General features: G+C 36.9%; 1 protein-coding gene across 1 annotated transcript in view; it reads right to left on the minus strand.

Moving 5' to 3' along the window:
• Window positions 1–19,212, minus strand: part of DUSP22 (dual specificity phosphatase 22) — a 43,706-nt gene that overhangs the window by 8,018 nt on the left and 16,476 nt on the right. The window contains exons 3-6 of the mRNA XM_026715040.2: window positions 16,351–16,433; window positions 9,894–9,943; window positions 4,743–4,817; window positions 3,760–3,931 (exon numbers count right to left, since the gene is read on the minus strand). Coding sequence (XP_026570825.2) covers window positions 3,760–3,931; window positions 4,743–4,817; window positions 9,894–9,943; window positions 16,351–16,433 — 380 coding nt within the window. The remainder of the gene's footprint in view (window positions 1–3,759; window positions 3,932–4,742; window positions 4,818–9,893; window positions 9,944–16,350; window positions 16,434–19,212) is intronic.

Below are 19,212 nucleotides of genomic sequence, written 5' to 3' on the forward strand. Positions count from 1 at the left end.
TCACTTTTTTCTTTGCCACTGTCACTTTGAACAGTCGCTAAACAGACTGTTGTAAGTCGAGAACTACCTGTATGCACGCGTTATATGTGAATGACAGGGCTGATGAGGTGTTTTTTTCCGGTGAGGCTGGTCTATCAGGGCAATGGTCTACCCAACAATGGGATGGAGTAGACTGCTTCTGCTTTCGCCTTGTTCTGACCCAAATCTTGTTCCAAGGAAATAAACATGAAACAGAGGTAACAGCAAAAACTTTTAATGATCCTTTACGAATTCCGTTCCTTCATGGTGGAGCCTTGTCAAGGTTGTGCAAGGCTGCCAAGAACACTAGATAAAGTTACTAAGATATTTCAAACACAAAGAGTCTCCAAACACCCACCAAGATATTCCGAACGTCCACAAGGCTTGAGTGCAAAAACTTCTTTGCTTCCTGCAAAGAACTCCGGTTTGTCAGGTAGTTTTTATCTCTTGAGGGAGGGGCCATTACCTTGTAGCCTTACTCCCAAGTTGCCCGAGCTGCTGCAGCTGCTCTTTCCTTGGAGCAGCCCTGTGTGCACACGCACTGGGCACAGGCTCCTCAGGAACCTCTTCATCACTGCTGCCAGTCTCCACAATCTCTGAAGGCAGCATTCCACTCCGATGGTCCTGGCCCCATCCCTGCATCACATGCAGGCCCCTCGTCTGAGTTCTCGCTCTCCGAGACCTCAGCTATCCACGCTTGCTGCCGGCAAACCACAATATGCCTTTCAGCCCCAATTTGCAGGCAGTCGCTTTTGCAACAAACTATTTTGGGGTTGAATTTGTATTTATTTATATTTGTGCTGAATTTCTTTGTTGGGGAATATAAATTCAACGGAGCTAATGAGAAGAACTCCACCTGACCACCCCATTAAAGAGAAAAGGCAGCAGGTTCCCTGGTTTTCTCTAAGAGCTGTTTTCATACTGAATCCACAGCGATACATATTTTTTTCTGCTAGGGAAGGAGGATGTAAGTCACCCTGTTCGTTCTTTAGCTAATACAAACAGGAAATCTCTCCCTTTGTGGGGCTGGGAAAGACGTCTTCTGAAGGAGGGGAAAAAGGGAATTTAAAAAGATCCTCGTTCTGAAATGGCTCAGTACAGCTTCAGAGGAAATCTTGGCCCAAGCTCCTTTTCTTTGAGAGCACACCTGAGCAAAGGAAAGCAGCGTCGGGGCCCTAGAAAGAGCTGTGCAGAAACAATCGAAGCCCAACAAATCAGTTTAATATGTCTGCGCTGACAGATTAAATGAGATCCTGTTGACAATCATATTATCACACCCACATCTGCAGATCAGGGCAATACAATCAAATTTAGGAGCAGGTGGACTCTCCATCTATTTTTCCTTTTAGCGCAGTGAAAAATCACAATTTAGCAGTGATTGAGGGTAGGAGCTTGCAACTGAAGCTAAGTGAGACTGCAGGGACTCAGGAACTTCAGGCTCTGTCCCTCAGCAGTAGATCCCCATTATTATCATGTTATATACCATGATGAATAGAGTAGAGTAGAGTAGAGTAGAGTAGAGTAGAGTAGAGTAGAATAGAATAGAATAGAATAGAATAGAATAGAAGAATAGAATAGAATAGAATAGAATAGGGAAAGAATAGAATAGAATAGAATAGAATAGAATAGAATAGAATAGAATAGAATAGAATAGGGAAAGAATAGAATAGAATAGAATAGAATAGAATAGAATAGAATAGAATAGAATAGAATAGAATAGAATAGAATAGGGAAAGAATAGAATAGGATAGGATAGGATAGGATAGGATAGGATAGGATAGGAAAGAATAGGATAGGAAAGAATAGAGTAGAGTAGAGTAGAGTAGAGTAGAGTAGAGTAGAGTAGAGTAGAGTAGAGTAGAGTAGAGTAGAGTAGAATAGAATAGAATAGAATAGGAAAGAATGGAATGGAATGGAATGGAATGGAATAGAATAGAATAGAATAGAATAGAACAGAATAGAACAGAATAGAAGAGTTGGAAGGATCATAGATCATAGAATAACAGAGATGGAATGGACCTTGGAGGTCTTCTAGTCCCACCCCCTACTTAGGCAGGAAACCCTATATACCATTTCAGACCAATGGTTGTCCAATCTCTTCTTTAAAACTTCCAGTGTCGGAGAATTCACAACTTCTGGAGGCAAGTTGTTCCACTGATTAATTGTCAGAAAATTAATTGTTCTAACTGTCACAATCACTAGGCATGTCTCTAATATGGGGGAGGTAAAGCAATCTGAGGTTCAGGAGCAGAAAAGTCATAATTAAGGTGCAGTTTTAAAATATACTCACACATGGACTAGGTTGGTTAAGTGATCATGAATTTGCAGGGACTATATGGCTATGCTAAGCTAATACCTTTTTTAAAGTCAATGTATTCATGTGAGGACAACTGAAGAAATTATCCCTTGACACTGAAATTCAGAGAGAGAGAATGGGGGGGAGAGGGAGGGAGAGAATATCTCAATTGATCTTCTTAAAAATGTATTTATGAAATGCAAGGGCATTTTATCAACTATCAAATTATTGCAAAGGTTAAAGAGAGAGCTATCCCAGATTGGAAATTCCCTTAATGTCCCTAGTCAGTAATATTTTCATATTACTCTCACTGTCAATAAACTGCAATGGGTTACAGTTCTGAAAAGTAAATATTTAGTACTAAAACCGCTCAAACTTACAAATACTAACTAAGCACTAATGTATTAATATTATTAAGCTCCAAGTGTTTAAATTGTTTTCTCTTCTGTTGTATTAAGATTACAACTTCAGTCCGGTACAGTCCGGAGGGGCCAAGACTTTGAAGCCAGCTAAATGTGGCTCGAGTCCCAATTTTTTCACCATTTGGATAACAACCTGGATATGTTGGGAATGAGGATCAGTTAGAGAAGGCTTTAGATTTATGAGCTCAGAGCTGCAACAATGTTAGTCTGACGGCTAATCCATTTTAGGGTGTTTGATCCAGTAGCGCACAGAGGCACTAGGAAAATAGAAGTGGACAGAACCACCTGTCCCACATACAGAATCGTCTATGGAGATTCTCAAGGTCACTGTTGTCTCAAAAGTGCTTTTCCAAAAGGCAGCTGTACTCAAAAACATTTCACTTCTCATCCAAAGAAGCACTTTTTCAGTGCTGAAGAAGTTTCTTGGATAAGAAGTGAAACATTTTTAAGGAGAAAAAAACCCCAAGAAATTCCAGCTATCTTTTGGAAAAGATACTTTCGGATACATGGAAAATTAAACCAAGGCAGGTGCCTAGTCATATGAGCCACCACAAACTGTTTTATGGTGCTTATATCCCATCCTTCATCCACAACTTGGCATTTGTTAGCATAGTGCCCTCCCCTCCCCCCCCCCAAAAAAGCAAATAACCAATTTCTCAAAAATTTTGAAGATTGGCTTCAGACGGTCATGCACAACAGAGCGTATTCAAAGTAACAGTGGGAGCACATCAGGCCCCCCCAGTCTGTCAAGATTATATTGATGTCTGTACAAGAAAAACTATTCCATGGAACAGCCATCTCTTGTCTGAATGGAAGTATGGGTCTTGTGAATCAAATCAATTTATGTGAATTCTACAGAAAGAAAAGCGCATTCTGATCCCAGCCATGAAAATAAGTTATGCAGCTCAGCAACTAGCTTGCAAAATTCCTATTTCAGAGCAAACAAAAATAATCATTATAATAATGAGCATTGATTCTTGGCTTCTAACTTAAGCTGGAGATGCCAAGGATCCGAGAACATACCTGGGCCATTTCCTTTTTCTCAAAGTCTTCAAGCTGTTGCTGGAAGCCCATATTTGGACTGGCATATGATCTCGACACTCGGACAATAGACAGTGCATCCTCCCAGCCAAAATCGGTGATAGTCATTATATAGGCCACAACCAAGGTTGCACTCCTGGAAACACCAGCGAGACTGCATCACCATGCCAATACAAGTGAAAAGAGATGCAAAGGGAAAATATGTAGTAAACTGAAGATCATTGCTGGATAGAAAAGGGAAGCATGATAAACTTTGCAGGAGAATAAACAAGCTAATATGAGATATGAATGAACTAATGTTGAAAAGAAACTATAGTTCAGTGACAGAGCACATGCTTTGCATGCAGAACATCCCATATTTAATCCTTGGCAATTCCAGGTAAGGCTGGAAAAACTCTGCTCTAAAATTGTGGACGGCAGCTGTCAGTCAACACCACCAACCGACTCAATACAAAGCAGGCTCTGAAAGCTCAGTGTTTACGTTAGGAAAATTTAAAAGAGAGAAACCCAACAAAACATCTCAACTTTATGAATTTAATTGACACAGACTCCAAGAATTCTTACCATGATATAGATTCCTGCTTCAGTCCTTAAAAAAATATAATTCTCCAAGTTCTTTGGTGGGAGAAAGACGGAGTTATATCCCATAATAAGGAAGACTGACTTTGGGAGATACTTAGCCAAGTTTTACTTTTTTCTAGGTTTTTTTTTTGTATAAAAGACAATCTGCAGGGAGAGTAATGCTACTACATCCAGCAGTGTCACAAAACAGAAATGCAACAGCTTCAAATGGAAATCAGTGTATTACAGCTAGTCCTCGACTTATAACAGTTTATATAGTGAGCATTTGAAATTAGAACCGCACTGAAAAAAGTGACTTATGACCAGGGGTGGGATCCGACCGGTGTAACTACCAGTTCAATGATTTACGATTTGCGCACGCATGCCTCTTGTTAAGTACATACCAGTGGACAAGACAGCCTTCACCTCTAAGCCGACACTCATGGATAAAAGCAATGCTTTCTTTAAAATGTCTTGCTCTAGAAAAAGAAGAAAAAAGAAGAAAGTTTACTAGTAGAATTCAAGAAGTTAAGAGCGGTTTGGGTTGGGACAAGTTTGGTGCAACAGTGAACAGTGAACAGTAAACAGCGAACTGACTTGGATGGATTTAAAAAGATATTGCAATGAATGTGTGAGTGTAAGTTTCTTGGACGTGCAAGTTTGATAGAACCCTATCCAAGATATTTCATTAGTATTGGGTTGCCAATATCACAGTTTTCTACACTTAAACTAAATGTTCTAGTACTCCATCTGCGTTTTAGACAAACAGTTAAAACTGCCAAATTAGATCTCTCTCTTACATAAACTGCAATATAAATAGAAAATATACATAATAGATCCCCATAAAATGTAAATGTCTTATACATACATTCCCGAATAAAGCAAGCCCTATAATCAAAATCCATTCTGAAATAAATTCTGAAAAAGCACTACACAGTATGATATTCAACTCTCTAATCCCAAACAAAATTTAGGAAAGCTGTTCTAGTAATTTCTAAGTATTATGAACCCATCCTTAACACAGACATCAGAGCTTTTAATGGACTGCTGGGCGGGGAAGAAGAAAGGAAGAGAGAGGAAAAATGGGGTTTCACTCAAATACCACTCAGCTCTGGCCGCTCTCACAATCAGCAGTATCACATGGAATGTGACCCTCAAAAAGAAAAAATTTCCCCTCCTCTACATAACCAAGTATATTGAGATTGGCCTTAAATTCAACTCAACTGGTTTGGGCATCTTTCAATTCAATTACATAATTAAAGTAACAGCCAATGTACACGTCACAGTTAGTCACTGCCAATCAATCAAGGATGCCACAAAGAGTATAATTCAATAATTTAAAACATATTCTAAGAAATTAAGATCTTTTGGTACAAGTTTGAGCGCTTTAGAATATTAAATCTAGCTATAAACTCACTGAGTAGACTTAGATAGACAACTACCTCAGCTGCTATCTGTAATAAAAGGAATGTAAGTACTAGTGTATGAGGCCCGTAGGGATTATTGGAGTGATAATTAAATCAGCTCCATGCTTATCGCTTCACTAAGGTACAGTTTTCCCTGTTCTTGTTTAAAACACAAGTGGGGGACATTTTCTTTCCCCCTTCTCTTAGTCTGGAATAAAAATTTTCACTAATAGCAGGAAACTTCTCAGCCTTGCTTTCAGAGGGAAAGTTTCTATGAAGGCTGGAGCATGCAACATATGAAAAAAGAATTCTATGCAGGGTGTATGGGTGGGTTTTTTCCCCTGGATATAGGATTCCCACATGCCTGCCTTTGGGGAAAGCTTAAAAAAACCCTTCGAACTAATTCAAATCAAGCAATTCAGGACGACAAATCGTAAGCAAGACCCATTAAGGGAACACATCACAATCTGAGTGAAATCTTTCAGTACTGTCCACCGAGAAATAGAACTGATGTCATAAAATCATTTCAAAACTGCCTGTTTTCAAGACAACAAATCAGCTATGGTTTATTTGTTTGTTTAAAATACTTCTGAAGGTAAGGCTTCAGTGACTCTATCTGGATGCTCTTCAAGAAGGACACAATTCATTTATCCTTCAAATAAACAAACTAAGTTTTTTTTTCCCTTAGTTAATAAGTGGCCCAAACTGAATTCCACTGCTTTGGAAAAAGGGCTAAGAATAAAAGCTGACTTCCCCACTGGAACAACTAAAGCACATCAATCCAACTCCATCCCAAGCAGCTGCTTTAGAAGGATATCGTGGATGATGGTATTAAAACCTGCTGACAGGAGAATAAACAATGCTGCATATCCTTCATCCTTCTATTGGCCTAAGGCAACTAAAAGAAATTCAGAGCCAAACTGAAATGGATTTATATCCTCAATGTCATTCAAGGGTGTGTAAACTCCTGTATTTGCTTGAGTACCTTCCCTACAAAATGCAGATAATGGTTGATAGAATCATCAATCTTCATTAAAAGTTTCATTTTTTTGCATGACATAACAGTGGGCAAAATTGTAACTAAATAATTGAGAGGCCAGGAGTCAACATTTCTTCTGTGTAAACTACAAAACCAGGATCATGAAGTAAAGTACAATTATTTTGAACAGATTTTCATTTAGAAGATGGATCTGAACCTGGTCCATTCCACTTCAAGGCATCTATGGAGCTTCAGATCCAAAATATTTCTGTAAAGGTTTCTTATAACAAATGGAAAGCACAGCTGTATATAAATACAAAATATGTTTTGTTGTATATAAAAAACACCATGATGGAGAAGTGGGTCTATAAAGATTAAATGACAAAAGGACTTGGCTACAATCTGACTAGACTCTTGTAATTGGGTTGCTGCTGATTGTCCTGGACACAGAACTGGGTGGATGGAGAAATTACATAGGAATAAAACCATCCCCACCGTTCCTATTCTTCTCATGTTTGAAAAGGATCTTCCTTTTTTTCTGATACTCTTTTCAGATCTGGGATACCAAGTCAGGTTGAACTTCACCTGGAACAACCAAGGAGACCATAATAGGCCATTTACGGAAGTCTAGATCAGGTTCCTGAAGCAGATCAGGTGATCTCCAGAATCCTTTAGAATAAAGTTTACATAACTTGTTTCTCAATTTCATCAACCTTATAGAGAATCTTTTCTGTAAAGAGCACTGATTTGAAATTCCCTCTTGAGGAAGGCTAATTTGGCCCTTTTGTTATTTCACTTCAGACAGCTTATGACAAACCTAGCATCGCTAATAAAGGTTAGCATTTCAACTATTTTAAATGCACCTAAGTTCTCACTTTTAAATTACTCCCCTCCTATTTCTCCTATCCATTTAGCACACTATTTGTAAAGCTGGGGAGAGAATGGAGGAATTAACAATTTAATTTAAATATCAAGACTTCTTTGGTCCAAAAGCTAACTAAATATCTTTTAGGGATGAATCACTGACCAACCTTTATCAGAGGTGAAATACAGTTGCTTTGGGTACCTGATGAAATCAGAAGGCAATATTATAATCCTGACCTCCCTTGAAAATTAACAGTAAAGGGGAAAATCCAGCAAGTCCTGCCAGCCAATGGCTATTAAGTCCCAGAAATCATTGCCCAATACATTTGAAGAACAGAAAAAAGGAGAAGGCCGTGGCATGCCTTACACTTACTGCTTTTACGTAAGAATAAGAGTAGAATTCTTTATTGGCCAAGTATGGTGGGGCACATAAAGAATTTGTCTCCAATGCATAAGTCTCAGTGTACATACAAACAACAAAGTGATAAGTCATAGATCCTAAATCGTACAATACATTCATAAATTATATGATAGAAACAGAAATTGATAAATCATAATATACCAATAGGAGAAGGTAGTAGGGAAGATGAGAGGTGAGACAGATGAGAAGAGGACTCTGGTTTTGGATTTAACCACTGACCCCTATGGAAAGAGTAAAAACGCTTCTCATACGGCAATATTGGGATCATCTTGAAAAGCTGATGCAGAGGACAGTGTATTATGAAACAGCCCTTGGGAAAAGATTGGCAAAAACATAAGTCCTGCTCGTATCCAGTGAGCTGAAACCATCAACTCACGCATTTGCAACTGGGAACTCACTGTTCTATGAGAGAAGCAAATATGCTAAAAATATATCTCGAAAGCATCGGGTGAAAGAGGCAGCACTCTGTTCGGAGCGAAAAAGCAGCACTCCGTTTCCTTCCGTGGGCTCCAGGCAGGCCCTTTGAAACTACTTTTGTTTCTCTACAACGCAAGATTATCAGGAAGTGCCTCTCCCCTCCCACTTTTTCCTCTCCTTTACCTCTTGTCAGTACAAACAGTGAAGGCTACCCCAAAGCCCAGCTGCAGCTCGAATATCCTGGGAGAGCTTGTATCACTCCACTTTAGTTGCAAGTCTGAGCAGCTCTGCCCTGAAGTAAAAAAAAGGCCTTTTGAGACTAGGCCCAGCTCATCTGTGATTCAGCAAAAACGTGCACACCAAAGAGCCAAGTACTATGGTTGTTTCAGGCATTTAAATAGTCCGCAAAAGGCTACGCAGGTTCAAAAAGAAAGGGAGATCTTTGAACATTTGAGGGACTCTCCTCAAATTCTGCTAGGTCATTACTCTGGGTAGAATAAATGTTTCCATCACCCATAATCTCTATTTCCTATTCATCTAATCCAAGAGTCTTCAAACTTGGCAAGTTTAAGACTTGTGGACTTCAACTCCCAGAATTCCTGAGGTAACATGACTGGAGGAGGAATTCTGGGAGTTGAAGTCCGATCTAATCAGACACGTAACCAGAAAGTATAAGGCGGCTTCTTTTTAACGACCAAAACACCAACACCAATGTAGTAAACTTCATTAATATAAAAGTTTTTCAGTGTATCTGTTTTAAAGTATTTTTCCCCATAAATAAACATAGGAAAGATTCATAGCTATTTTTGTTCTTAGCTTTCCTTAATACAGAGAGACCACTACCCAGTAGACAGGGTTTTCTAATATATGCAGCTTTTAGCATCAATTAATCAAAAAACCATTTTATGAAAGGTTTCACCTTTTCCTTGATGTCCTCTTTTGTTATGTTATGTTAATGCTTTAGTTGTTGGCTTTTTAAACGTCCTTTTGAAAAAGTTTACTTCAGAGAAATTTAACTACTTCTTTGTTTATGCAACTTTCAAGAACACAGCTTTCTTTTTCAGACTGATCTTTCACAAACCATTAGGGTGCTGTGTGCAGGTTGTTTTCCCTTCTTCCTAACCAAAGCCAGATGCTAGTAGACTCAATTCAGTACTGCTATTACTAATGTGATCCTATAGATTTCCGCTCATGAAATCTGGAACCGATTTCTTTTATAGTTATAACAACTATGTACCAAATGAAATGTTACAACAGAGATAGGGACGGAGATATTCACTGTGATGTTTTCCCAAACACCTGTATCCACATTATAGCAGAAAGACGAGTTGTTGTTTCCAAAACATGAAGAAGTCAAGGAACTGGATATATTTGCAAATCCAAACAGATATATTTTGCTTCCATTAAATGATACTGGACTCTTATCTAGATAATAGTGGTGAAATTGAGCACTGCTTTAAATACTCACAGATTCTGCGTGGGAGAATCTGCAGCAGGGATACACAGATATTTTATTCCCTGTAAAAAAAAGGAAAAAGGAAAATTGTGGTATAACAAATTCAATGACAGGGACTTGTTTTTCTTCTGGGTGGTGCCCAGAAAGCATTTTAAGATTAAAGTTCATCAACCAGTTTTTATGCAGCCTGAATTTTTGCTGGAATGCAAACAGTCAGCATTTTTCACATTTTAATGTATCTTTTTAATTCTAATGCTATAAATTAGCAACTCTTTAACATGCATTTCTTCCTTTCTTACATGAATGTGGAAAATAAAATGCATGTGTCCTTTGGGGAAGAGGGTTATTTTTAGTGCTATGTATAATTGTTTTTCATTATTTTTTAAAAAAAATCAAACAGAAGTCTAGCATGGGCTTTTGAAAACAGACACTTTCCTTTTTGAAGATTATTACAGTACCGGTACTACTGTATCCTAAAGTCTTAATCGTTTGTAATAAGCTGCATTCACTTTTTTGGGTCAGTCCTTACCAAAAACTGTATGTAAAACAGAAGGAATGACAAGTGAAAAACCATGTAAGAATTGTCTTGCTGGATTCAATCAACATCGTCAAACTCTTTGATGCTTTCTCTATGTAAAAAAGAACCAAGGGCTGAAAGTCAGTGCAGTCATAGATCATCCTGCCTGTCAACATTCATATATGAAAGATCTCATTACATATAAATCTTCTCAAAGGATACACCCTTGACTTGGCAAATTCCCACCTCCATAAGAGCTACAAGAATAATATTAAACTCTTCCAACTACTTGTGCCTCATCACTGGCAGCTATGCGAGACAGTGTTGTATGTAGAACCAGTCATGCAGTTCTCTGGATTGCTAATCCTACAAACCATAGTTAAAATTTCTTACTTTCATTTATTTCATTTACTTCCATAACTGCAGCCAATTTTTGAAACTTCAAAATCTCTTTAAAACAATTGATACTTACTATTGGATTGGTGGATTGAAAGCTACCTTGTACATATGGATTTTCCCCCCCTAGAGATTCATATTATCATCCTTCCTACTTATGGGGATAGGAGAAAGGGCTGAAATGGGGAAGTGCAGTGCATAAACTTTGTTGGAAAACCATCATCTTCACATTATTCCCCCAATTAAGTATTAAGCAGGAGCCAAGACAAAATCTAGAAGGCATCTGGGCAGCCATACTTCAAAAAGCAAATGTGTCCAAGGTGAAATCTAAATGTGATTTAATTGATTAAAAACAATTTTGTTTATTCCCCCTACACTGAATAATTTTTCCCTTTCTGTCTTATTAAAAATTACAATTCAACTGCAACCTTTGGAAAGAACTCGGGATACTCGAAGCATTGGTGGGCTGTATACTGTACACTCATTAGAGAAATATTCCCCTCACTTACTAGCAAGTTAAAAGCTACTTTGCCAACTTTTTACATATTACTAGTCCAGTTTTAATATAGTCCATTTGGTACATGTCTCCTTGCCCCACAATATCCTTTGAGATGTACTGATTTCTACTCCTGTCTTTATCAGTTCACTAACACAATGAACCTATTTCATGTAGTCTGCTCCTATACTCAGAGACCCTTTAAGAAAAACCATTGTGGAAATCCTACTTTTGCTACTCTAAAAAAATCCTTAAATTCAGCTTCCACAACCATGGAAATACCCTAACCCTAACCCTAACCCTATTTCACACAAATTTCTATGACAAACATCAAGTAGGCCTCTTGATCTATTTTAGCTCAATTGTTATCTGTTTTATTGGAGACAAATCTGGCATTTGTAGCATCCTGTGGTTGTTCGATATTCCTCCCAGATAATTTCAATAAGTAGAAGGGAACCATTTTGATTTCATGAAGGCCACCTTACCAGCAACATCAGGGAATAAGCCAAGAGGGCACAAAAAAGGAAAAACTTTCATTTGCAAATGAGTGTAAATAATTAGTCTCCATAATTTGGAAAAGCTCACTACATTTCCAGAATAATGTTCTACTCTTAAGTGAAAGAGAAACCAGTGTGGCATCATTGTTAATGGAGACTCATATTTGAGTCCATCCTTGGCCATGGAAGTTCATTGGAGCCTCTGGACCAATAGAGCCCAGAAGATTGTTGTTGGAAAAATGGGAAATAAAAATGCTATGCATGACAGGTTTACTGTTCCAAAACCTTAAAAAGTTCCTCTCTCTAATTTTTTTCTTTATTTCGATTCCCCTAGCATAAACAATTGCAGAACGAATCAAGTTGGTACATAAAATGAATTTAAAATGTATTTCTCTCCCAGTTTCAATTCTAAGTTAGAGTAATCCCACATCCAATCGTTCGTGTTAACTAGAAACACACGCACTCAAAAAATGTATACATATTGTCTTCCATGCAGTTCTGCTAGTCATATTTTTTGCCAGAAGATACTATTCTGCCTGGTACCACCTGATTCAATAGCACCTTTGCAGCATGTGGATGTGTCCAGAAATGAATGGAAAAAAGATTACAAATGATTTTCTCCTTTGACTAACCATTGGAAATCAGAATATAGGTAATACGTAATAGTGTAGATATTCTGGCAAGTGGCAGCAAACAGCCCTGTAAGCATGCAAAACCATCAAGCAGAAGTACTTTCACACTCATTCTCTTCTGGCAGCACCTGTGAGTAGGAATTTCATGAAATGGCAATGGAGCACATCCTACAAATGAGTACACCAGAGAATCTGTTACATCATAATGTTGGAATCATACCCAGAGCGTAGAAAACAACATGTAACTAAACACTGTTTCTGGCAAAAGCCAGATTCTAAATCCATTCCTCCAAATTCCAATGCATCTGAATATGCTTGACAGAATGGGAAGCCAATAAATTCATTTTCCTCTCAGTTTTCTATTTCATGAGAGAAAAGTTAACCACAAGCATAAAACTTTTATTTCTCTTAGGCCCTGAAAGTCAAGAAAACAGTTAAACCGATACAAAGGGAGAGTTAACAAAACTAGCGCAAGTCTTCTGATTTCAAGATTTGCTTCTTTCAACTTTGGCAATCGGTTCAGCCAAATTTCTAACATTTGTACTCACTGACAACAAAATGGTACACATCAATAGACCTTGGTGAACTATTTGAGGAAAATTTTCTCAAAACTTCTGTATTGGAAACAATATACTTAATTATTCGTATGTTCAAGAATTTCAGATTACACAAATAGTATATCCAAATATACACTTTATTTAGAATATAACAATGACAATATTTTAATCTAGGCAATTTATAGTTCACAGGAATTATATTTAATGGATTTTTAATCACAAATTATAGATGTAAAACCAAGTTACTTATTAAGATTAATATGTATATTTTGTTAAATATAAAAAAACATTTTATTTTACTTTGTTAAGGCTTATAGATCTATGGAAGATGCAATTCCACTTTTGCTACCACAGAATCACCATTCTTTTCTACAGTTAATCTTGTTTTAATCTGTTTTATTTTAAATCTCTTAGTTTTTAGTTGCAACCTGAGTGTAAATTCTACTTAACAGAACGGATAAACTGTATCACTATATCACTTTATTTCTAAAAGGAGAACTTGAAAAAGGAAAATCTAAATGTCAAAAATATGAGATCATAACATCATTCATTCGTTTTATATGGTTCAAAGAATGCCTAGAAATAACTATTGTTGTGCCTAATCTGTTAAAAAATGAAGTCAGTAGGAAATCTTTTGCTTTCAAACAATCACAGATGCAGCAAACAAGTCACATTAAAAACCTTCAATAATTTGTTTCATGAGATTTGTTTTTAGTTGACAAAGTGTACTGCTGGATTACATACAATTAATAATCCACATGCTGCAAATATGGCCATCGAATTTTAAGCACATTCTGTTAAAGACATTTTCTATGATTGTGTTTAGAATTGGAAAAATACATTCTTTTGAATGAGACAACCAATTTATAGGAACCTGGATGTCCATTTTGCAAATTCTCTTAAAATACTACAATAACTTTACATTTCAGTTCCCTATCCATTTACAGATCAACGAATCACTACTTGTTTTTTTTTTAATTTAAAAGATAATAAAGCAATCTTTTAAACTGTCTGAACCTCAGCACAAATTTCTAGACCGAAATAAAAAAGGAGCAGCGGGAGGAAGGGGGAGAGGGAGAATTAAGCATTACATTATTTTTGGCATTGCACTTCTCGGTATTAAAATTTATGTAAATTTTTCAACGATGACTTCCAAGAAATATTTTTAACAGCCAAAAACAAAACTTCAGGGTACCTAATTGTGAAGCCAGATGCAAATAAGAAGCCTCAAACACCTGGCAAAGTTCTTTCAGGTTAGCCCAAAAAGCCCCCTATGTTATTTTGACATGCCACATCAACAGATGAGGAATGGATACTCTTCTTTCATGAGGGACATTTTGTCAGAAACGGCCTAAGTAGGAAGCAGTTGGTTTCTCATGGTTTTCTCAAAACTAAAACAACAAGAGGTTACTAAGAGTTCTGGCCAGTGCAACTTAAGGACCAAATAGGGCAGGTGGGGGAAGAGTAATTTTATTCCTTTGTCCTTTCACAGTTGCTTTAAAGGGCAGTCACCCAGGGTAGAACTTGAGACTCTTGACTCATTTTATTATTGAAAATATTCAAAGATTCCAGCAATAAGTGAAGCCAATGGACTGTTACTTCACCACCGAAGATAAGCATCTTACTATATGAAGAAAACAGATTGTTAGACACACAAACACACACATACACACACCATGGAGGGTTGAGGATTATGCAATATGTTACAGCTCTGAATATATCACAAAGTTTGTTTGATCTTGACATTAGTGAAAGAATTGCTGAATCATACTCTTTGGGGGTGCATTTGCTTTTAAAAATTAAATGAATCTCTCTCTCCAGTTTAAATTACATTGAAATTCCTATCAAGGCCATATGATATCATTGGAATATTATACCAAAGTAACTAGAAAGCCAAAGACTCAAAGCCATTTCAGAAAAAAAGTGTTCACATCATTGAAACTTAATACTTCTCCAAAAAGATCAACAACAGACTTGCCCCTCCCTGGAGATCAGTAGACTTCTCCTAGTTATCAATAACTTATTTTCAGATGTTGATTTTGTTGGACTCCTTTGGGACAAAATAGATGGAAGAACTACTTTTAGTTTTGGGAACAGGATTAAAAATCAAACGGGCTTGCTAATATGGAAGGGACATATCAAAGAGTTTTGATGAAAACATGGAAACATTTAGGCGTTAAATGCTTATGATATATTATTTATGAATCTGCAGACTGTAAATTTGTGTTGGCAAAATAGTAACTATGGTTCAGGTTCTGGTGACAATTACAGCAATATTTCTCATAAGGCTATGGTTATGAAGTTTTACGCTATATGTAAAAGTTCCTTTATTGATATTAAGAATATTAAGGACAATCTAAATGAACCTGTTAGGACAGCTACACTTCCCCCACCCCTTGGTAAGATAAGAGAAGATAAATATTTCATCTTAAATATTTAAGATGGAAAAAGTCCTTACATTTTAACTTCAATTCTTGTGTGTTTTAAACAGAAGTAAGCAAAATGCAACTTGATCACGGATGTTTAAGAAAAGCCAGTGAAATTTTCTAACGAGTTGAAACAAATTTGTACAAAGAATGTATAATCTCAGCCATCTTAGCAGCTACTAGTGAAGAATGAAGAACATTGACTTAAGATGTTCATTTCTAGCCTTGTGCCAAAATTCAGCATTGGTGGAACCCAAGGTTACTCCAAACCTCTACACATAGCTCTCTCAAACAAAGTACAATGAATAGCTATGAGATACTTGCGCAATGCTCTTCACTAAAAATGTTACTGATTTCTGGAAAGTACTAGCTGAAGTCCTCTTTTTCTTTTACTAGTATTTTTTAAATCTTCTACTTTAACTTATTTTTAACTCATATCACTATATTTATGGGAGTTAGATCTGTGAAGATATGAGGGCTGTTGTAAGCTTGCTGTATCTATAAAATCTTCTTTTACTGGATTTATAAACTTATTTTCATATAACAGATGTAAGCAACATTTGATGACCAAAGGCTGTCCTTAACATGGAGAAAAAGCCCTCAAACTGATAGAATTACATCACATAAAATGTAGGGACTGATTCTTAAAGGGCGAGTGGCATCTCTGTATTTTAACTTTGATATGCCGGATTTAAACCTCACATGGAAGTTAGACAACACTAACTTATCATGACATGACCATGACATTGGACTCATTTGAGCAAATTAATGGGAAAACACTAATCAGAATTCTTGAGAAAAAGCCCCCTCCTTGCACCTACACAATAATTCTTTAACAATTTCATCCTTCCTCTTATCCACAGAAGAAATAGTCAATATTGTATTAATGCTAAAATAGCATTTTCCTTTTTGTTTCTACTGAAACCACATTGAAGTTTCTTATCCTACCTCCAACATGGGCCGAGCACTGTCATGGATTGAAAGAATGTGTGTAATATTGTTCTGTTTTAGTTGTTCAGTGTCACGAGCATCTGCAACAAAGAGGAGACAAGGAAATAAAATCAGCAGCTGTACTTATCTGGCTTCTTGTAAGCATCCAAGAAATATTGAGATATCTTTCTCTAGTATAACCTACCGCTGTGGATAGTTATGAAAGTAAAATATGGAAGTATCATCCTAACCTATTACGGTCATGGAAGATGAACTCAAAATATAATTTGGAGGTGTTTTGATGTTTTGATTCTATGAAATTAATAGAATCAGAAAACATGATTTATTATAAGGTTTGCCACCATGATGTAGCTGGATTCTAGCATCATTAAAGGTGACCTGAAATGTTTTGAATTTCACATACTTATTTGCAAAATATTCTTTGTCTTATGAAGAAGGTCAACATTTACAGTTAATTGAACAAATGCATTCAATTTATCCCTTCATCACACTTCTCTACAACAGAAAAAGCTGCTTAAACATAGATAGTCAAGAGAATTTATTTTCTGAAAAAGGGAAAATCCCAGGCTTCTCCCATTACGAACGACTAGCACAAAACAACTGGTTGATAACCATGTTAATCCCTGAAGCAAAATAATCTGATTAAAAAAAATAGCAAAAGATTAAAAAGATCAAAGAATAACATTTATTTTCAAAATTAGTATCATGTGACTTTTATGTCTTGAGGGGGAAACAAATCTAGATTAAGACCCAGTTTAATAGCTTGCCTGGTGTAGCTATTGGAGAGAAAAAAAGAAAGAAAGCTATATCAACATTAATTCTAAAGAAATTGGAAAGTTTCCCCTGCAATATTTTAGAGCAGTATTTCTCAACCCCAGCAATTTCAAAATGTATGGACTCTTAACTTGGAATTCAGACATCTTAAATTTGCTGAGATTGTAAAGCATTGCTCGAGGGGTTGGGATGGGTGCAGCTTCTGTGGGAATTTGTTTATTTTTTTACTAGGATTATAGGTATGAACGATTCTGAGCAGCCTAGAAAGCTAAAGATAATCATACGGTTACAACACAAATCAAAATTGAATTAGGATCATCAGCTCCTTCTTGAACAGATCAAGCCATTTCGACATCACTATTCCTCCCAGGAGGAACCATTTTACACATTAGATTCCCAAAGATTTGCTGGAAGCCTTAACTGCTTTGGAAAGCTCAGAAAGAATGGGGTTTGCTCGTTCTTCAGGGGAACATTATAGAAAAAAACATGCGAGAGTTACAGAGAAGGCCCAAGGTCCCTGCAGATAGAACTCTCTCCAGGCAGGAAGCCAGAGGGAGCTTTCACAGTTTCTAGCTCTTACTAGAAAGATATAATACATTGGACAGCCCCAAAGATAAGCTAAGAAGAGATTTAAGAGCAGTATTTTGTATTGTGCATGGAAACTAATTGATAAACAATGCAATTCTTGAAGCAATTGGCATTGGTATTCATAAATGTCCAAGCTGATGCATTCTGGGGCAGCAAGAACTTTCAAATAGTCTTCAAGGATGATCCTACATGCAGCACATTGAAGAATCCAAGGAAAAAGTGACTAAGAAATGAATAATCATAAGCAAAGTTTTCTGATCTGGGAAAGGCTGCAACTGGCACCAGGATGGAGCTGGCCAAAAGCCCCTCTAGCCACAGCTGCTTGTTCCTTGAGCAAAAACTCAAAAAATACAGAAAAATCTGCTCAGATCCAAACCAAAAATGGAACACAGGTCATTCTTGACTTACAACCACAATTGGAACCAGAATTTTGGTTGCTAAATGATGCAGTGAGTAATCACATGACCAGATCCAATGTTATTATGTTTTATCCATTGATATTAATAGCAATAGCATCTTTATACCGCTTCATAGTGCTTGGACAGCCCTCTAAGCAGTTTACAGAGTCAATTTATTGCCCCCAACGATCTGGGTCCTCATTTTACCAACATCGGAAGGATCGAAGGTTGGTCAGGATTGAAAGAATTGAACTCCTGGCAATGTGAGCAGAGCTAGCCTGCAATACTGCATACTAACCACTGTGCTACCATGGCTCTATATTAAAGGAAGCACATGTTGTTAAGTGGATCACCTTAAGTAAATTTGGCTTCTCCAATCGATGTTGTTTGTTGAAAACTGGCCGGGAAGTTCACAAACCGTGATTACGACTGCAAGATACTGCAACCATTATAAATGCAAGCTGTCTGCCGAGTGCCCAAATTGCAATCAGGTGACTGCAGGGGTGCAGCAATAGTTGTAACTCTGAGGCTGGGCTGTAAGTAACTTTTTCTAAGGCTTTCATAATTTCAAACTGTTGTTGAATGAACAATCATAAATTGAGAACTAGTAGATTGTCACACACAAAGCTACATTGCCATGCTGGGATTGAATTATATACAGACCATAATACGCTTCACTCAACGGGAGAGAAAGAACTTTAAATACAGTTCCAGTTCAATATGTGTACTTGGGTATCAGCTGTGTATTTAATTTAAACCTTAAGGATAACCTTCTATTTCATACAGATTTACAAATAGAATATTAATCTTAATATCTAATAGGAAAGTGTGTTAATCCTGATATTCAATATTGGATTGATAAAACAAATAACATATCCATATATTGGCTATTTGGGGAGGAGGGAGTGCAAAAATATTTTATCTTTACTTTCAAGTTATTTATATATTACCTCTGTAGGAATGGCTCAGAACATCTCAAGGTCCGTTTTATACAACACAAGTAGCAAGACTTTATTAAGTGCTGACTTTTGCATATAGCCACAAACAGTTCTTTTTTTTTTTTTTTGAAAAAAAAATAAAGTTATATTTTGGTCTTTGT

Source organism: Pseudonaja textilis, chromosome 3, assembly GCF_049901715.1.
Source record: "Pseudonaja textilis isolate UNSWEBS1 chromosome 3, rPseTex1.2, whole genome shotgun sequence".
Lineage (NCBI taxonomy): Eukaryota > Metazoa > Chordata > Lepidosauria > Squamata > Elapidae > Pseudonaja > Pseudonaja textilis.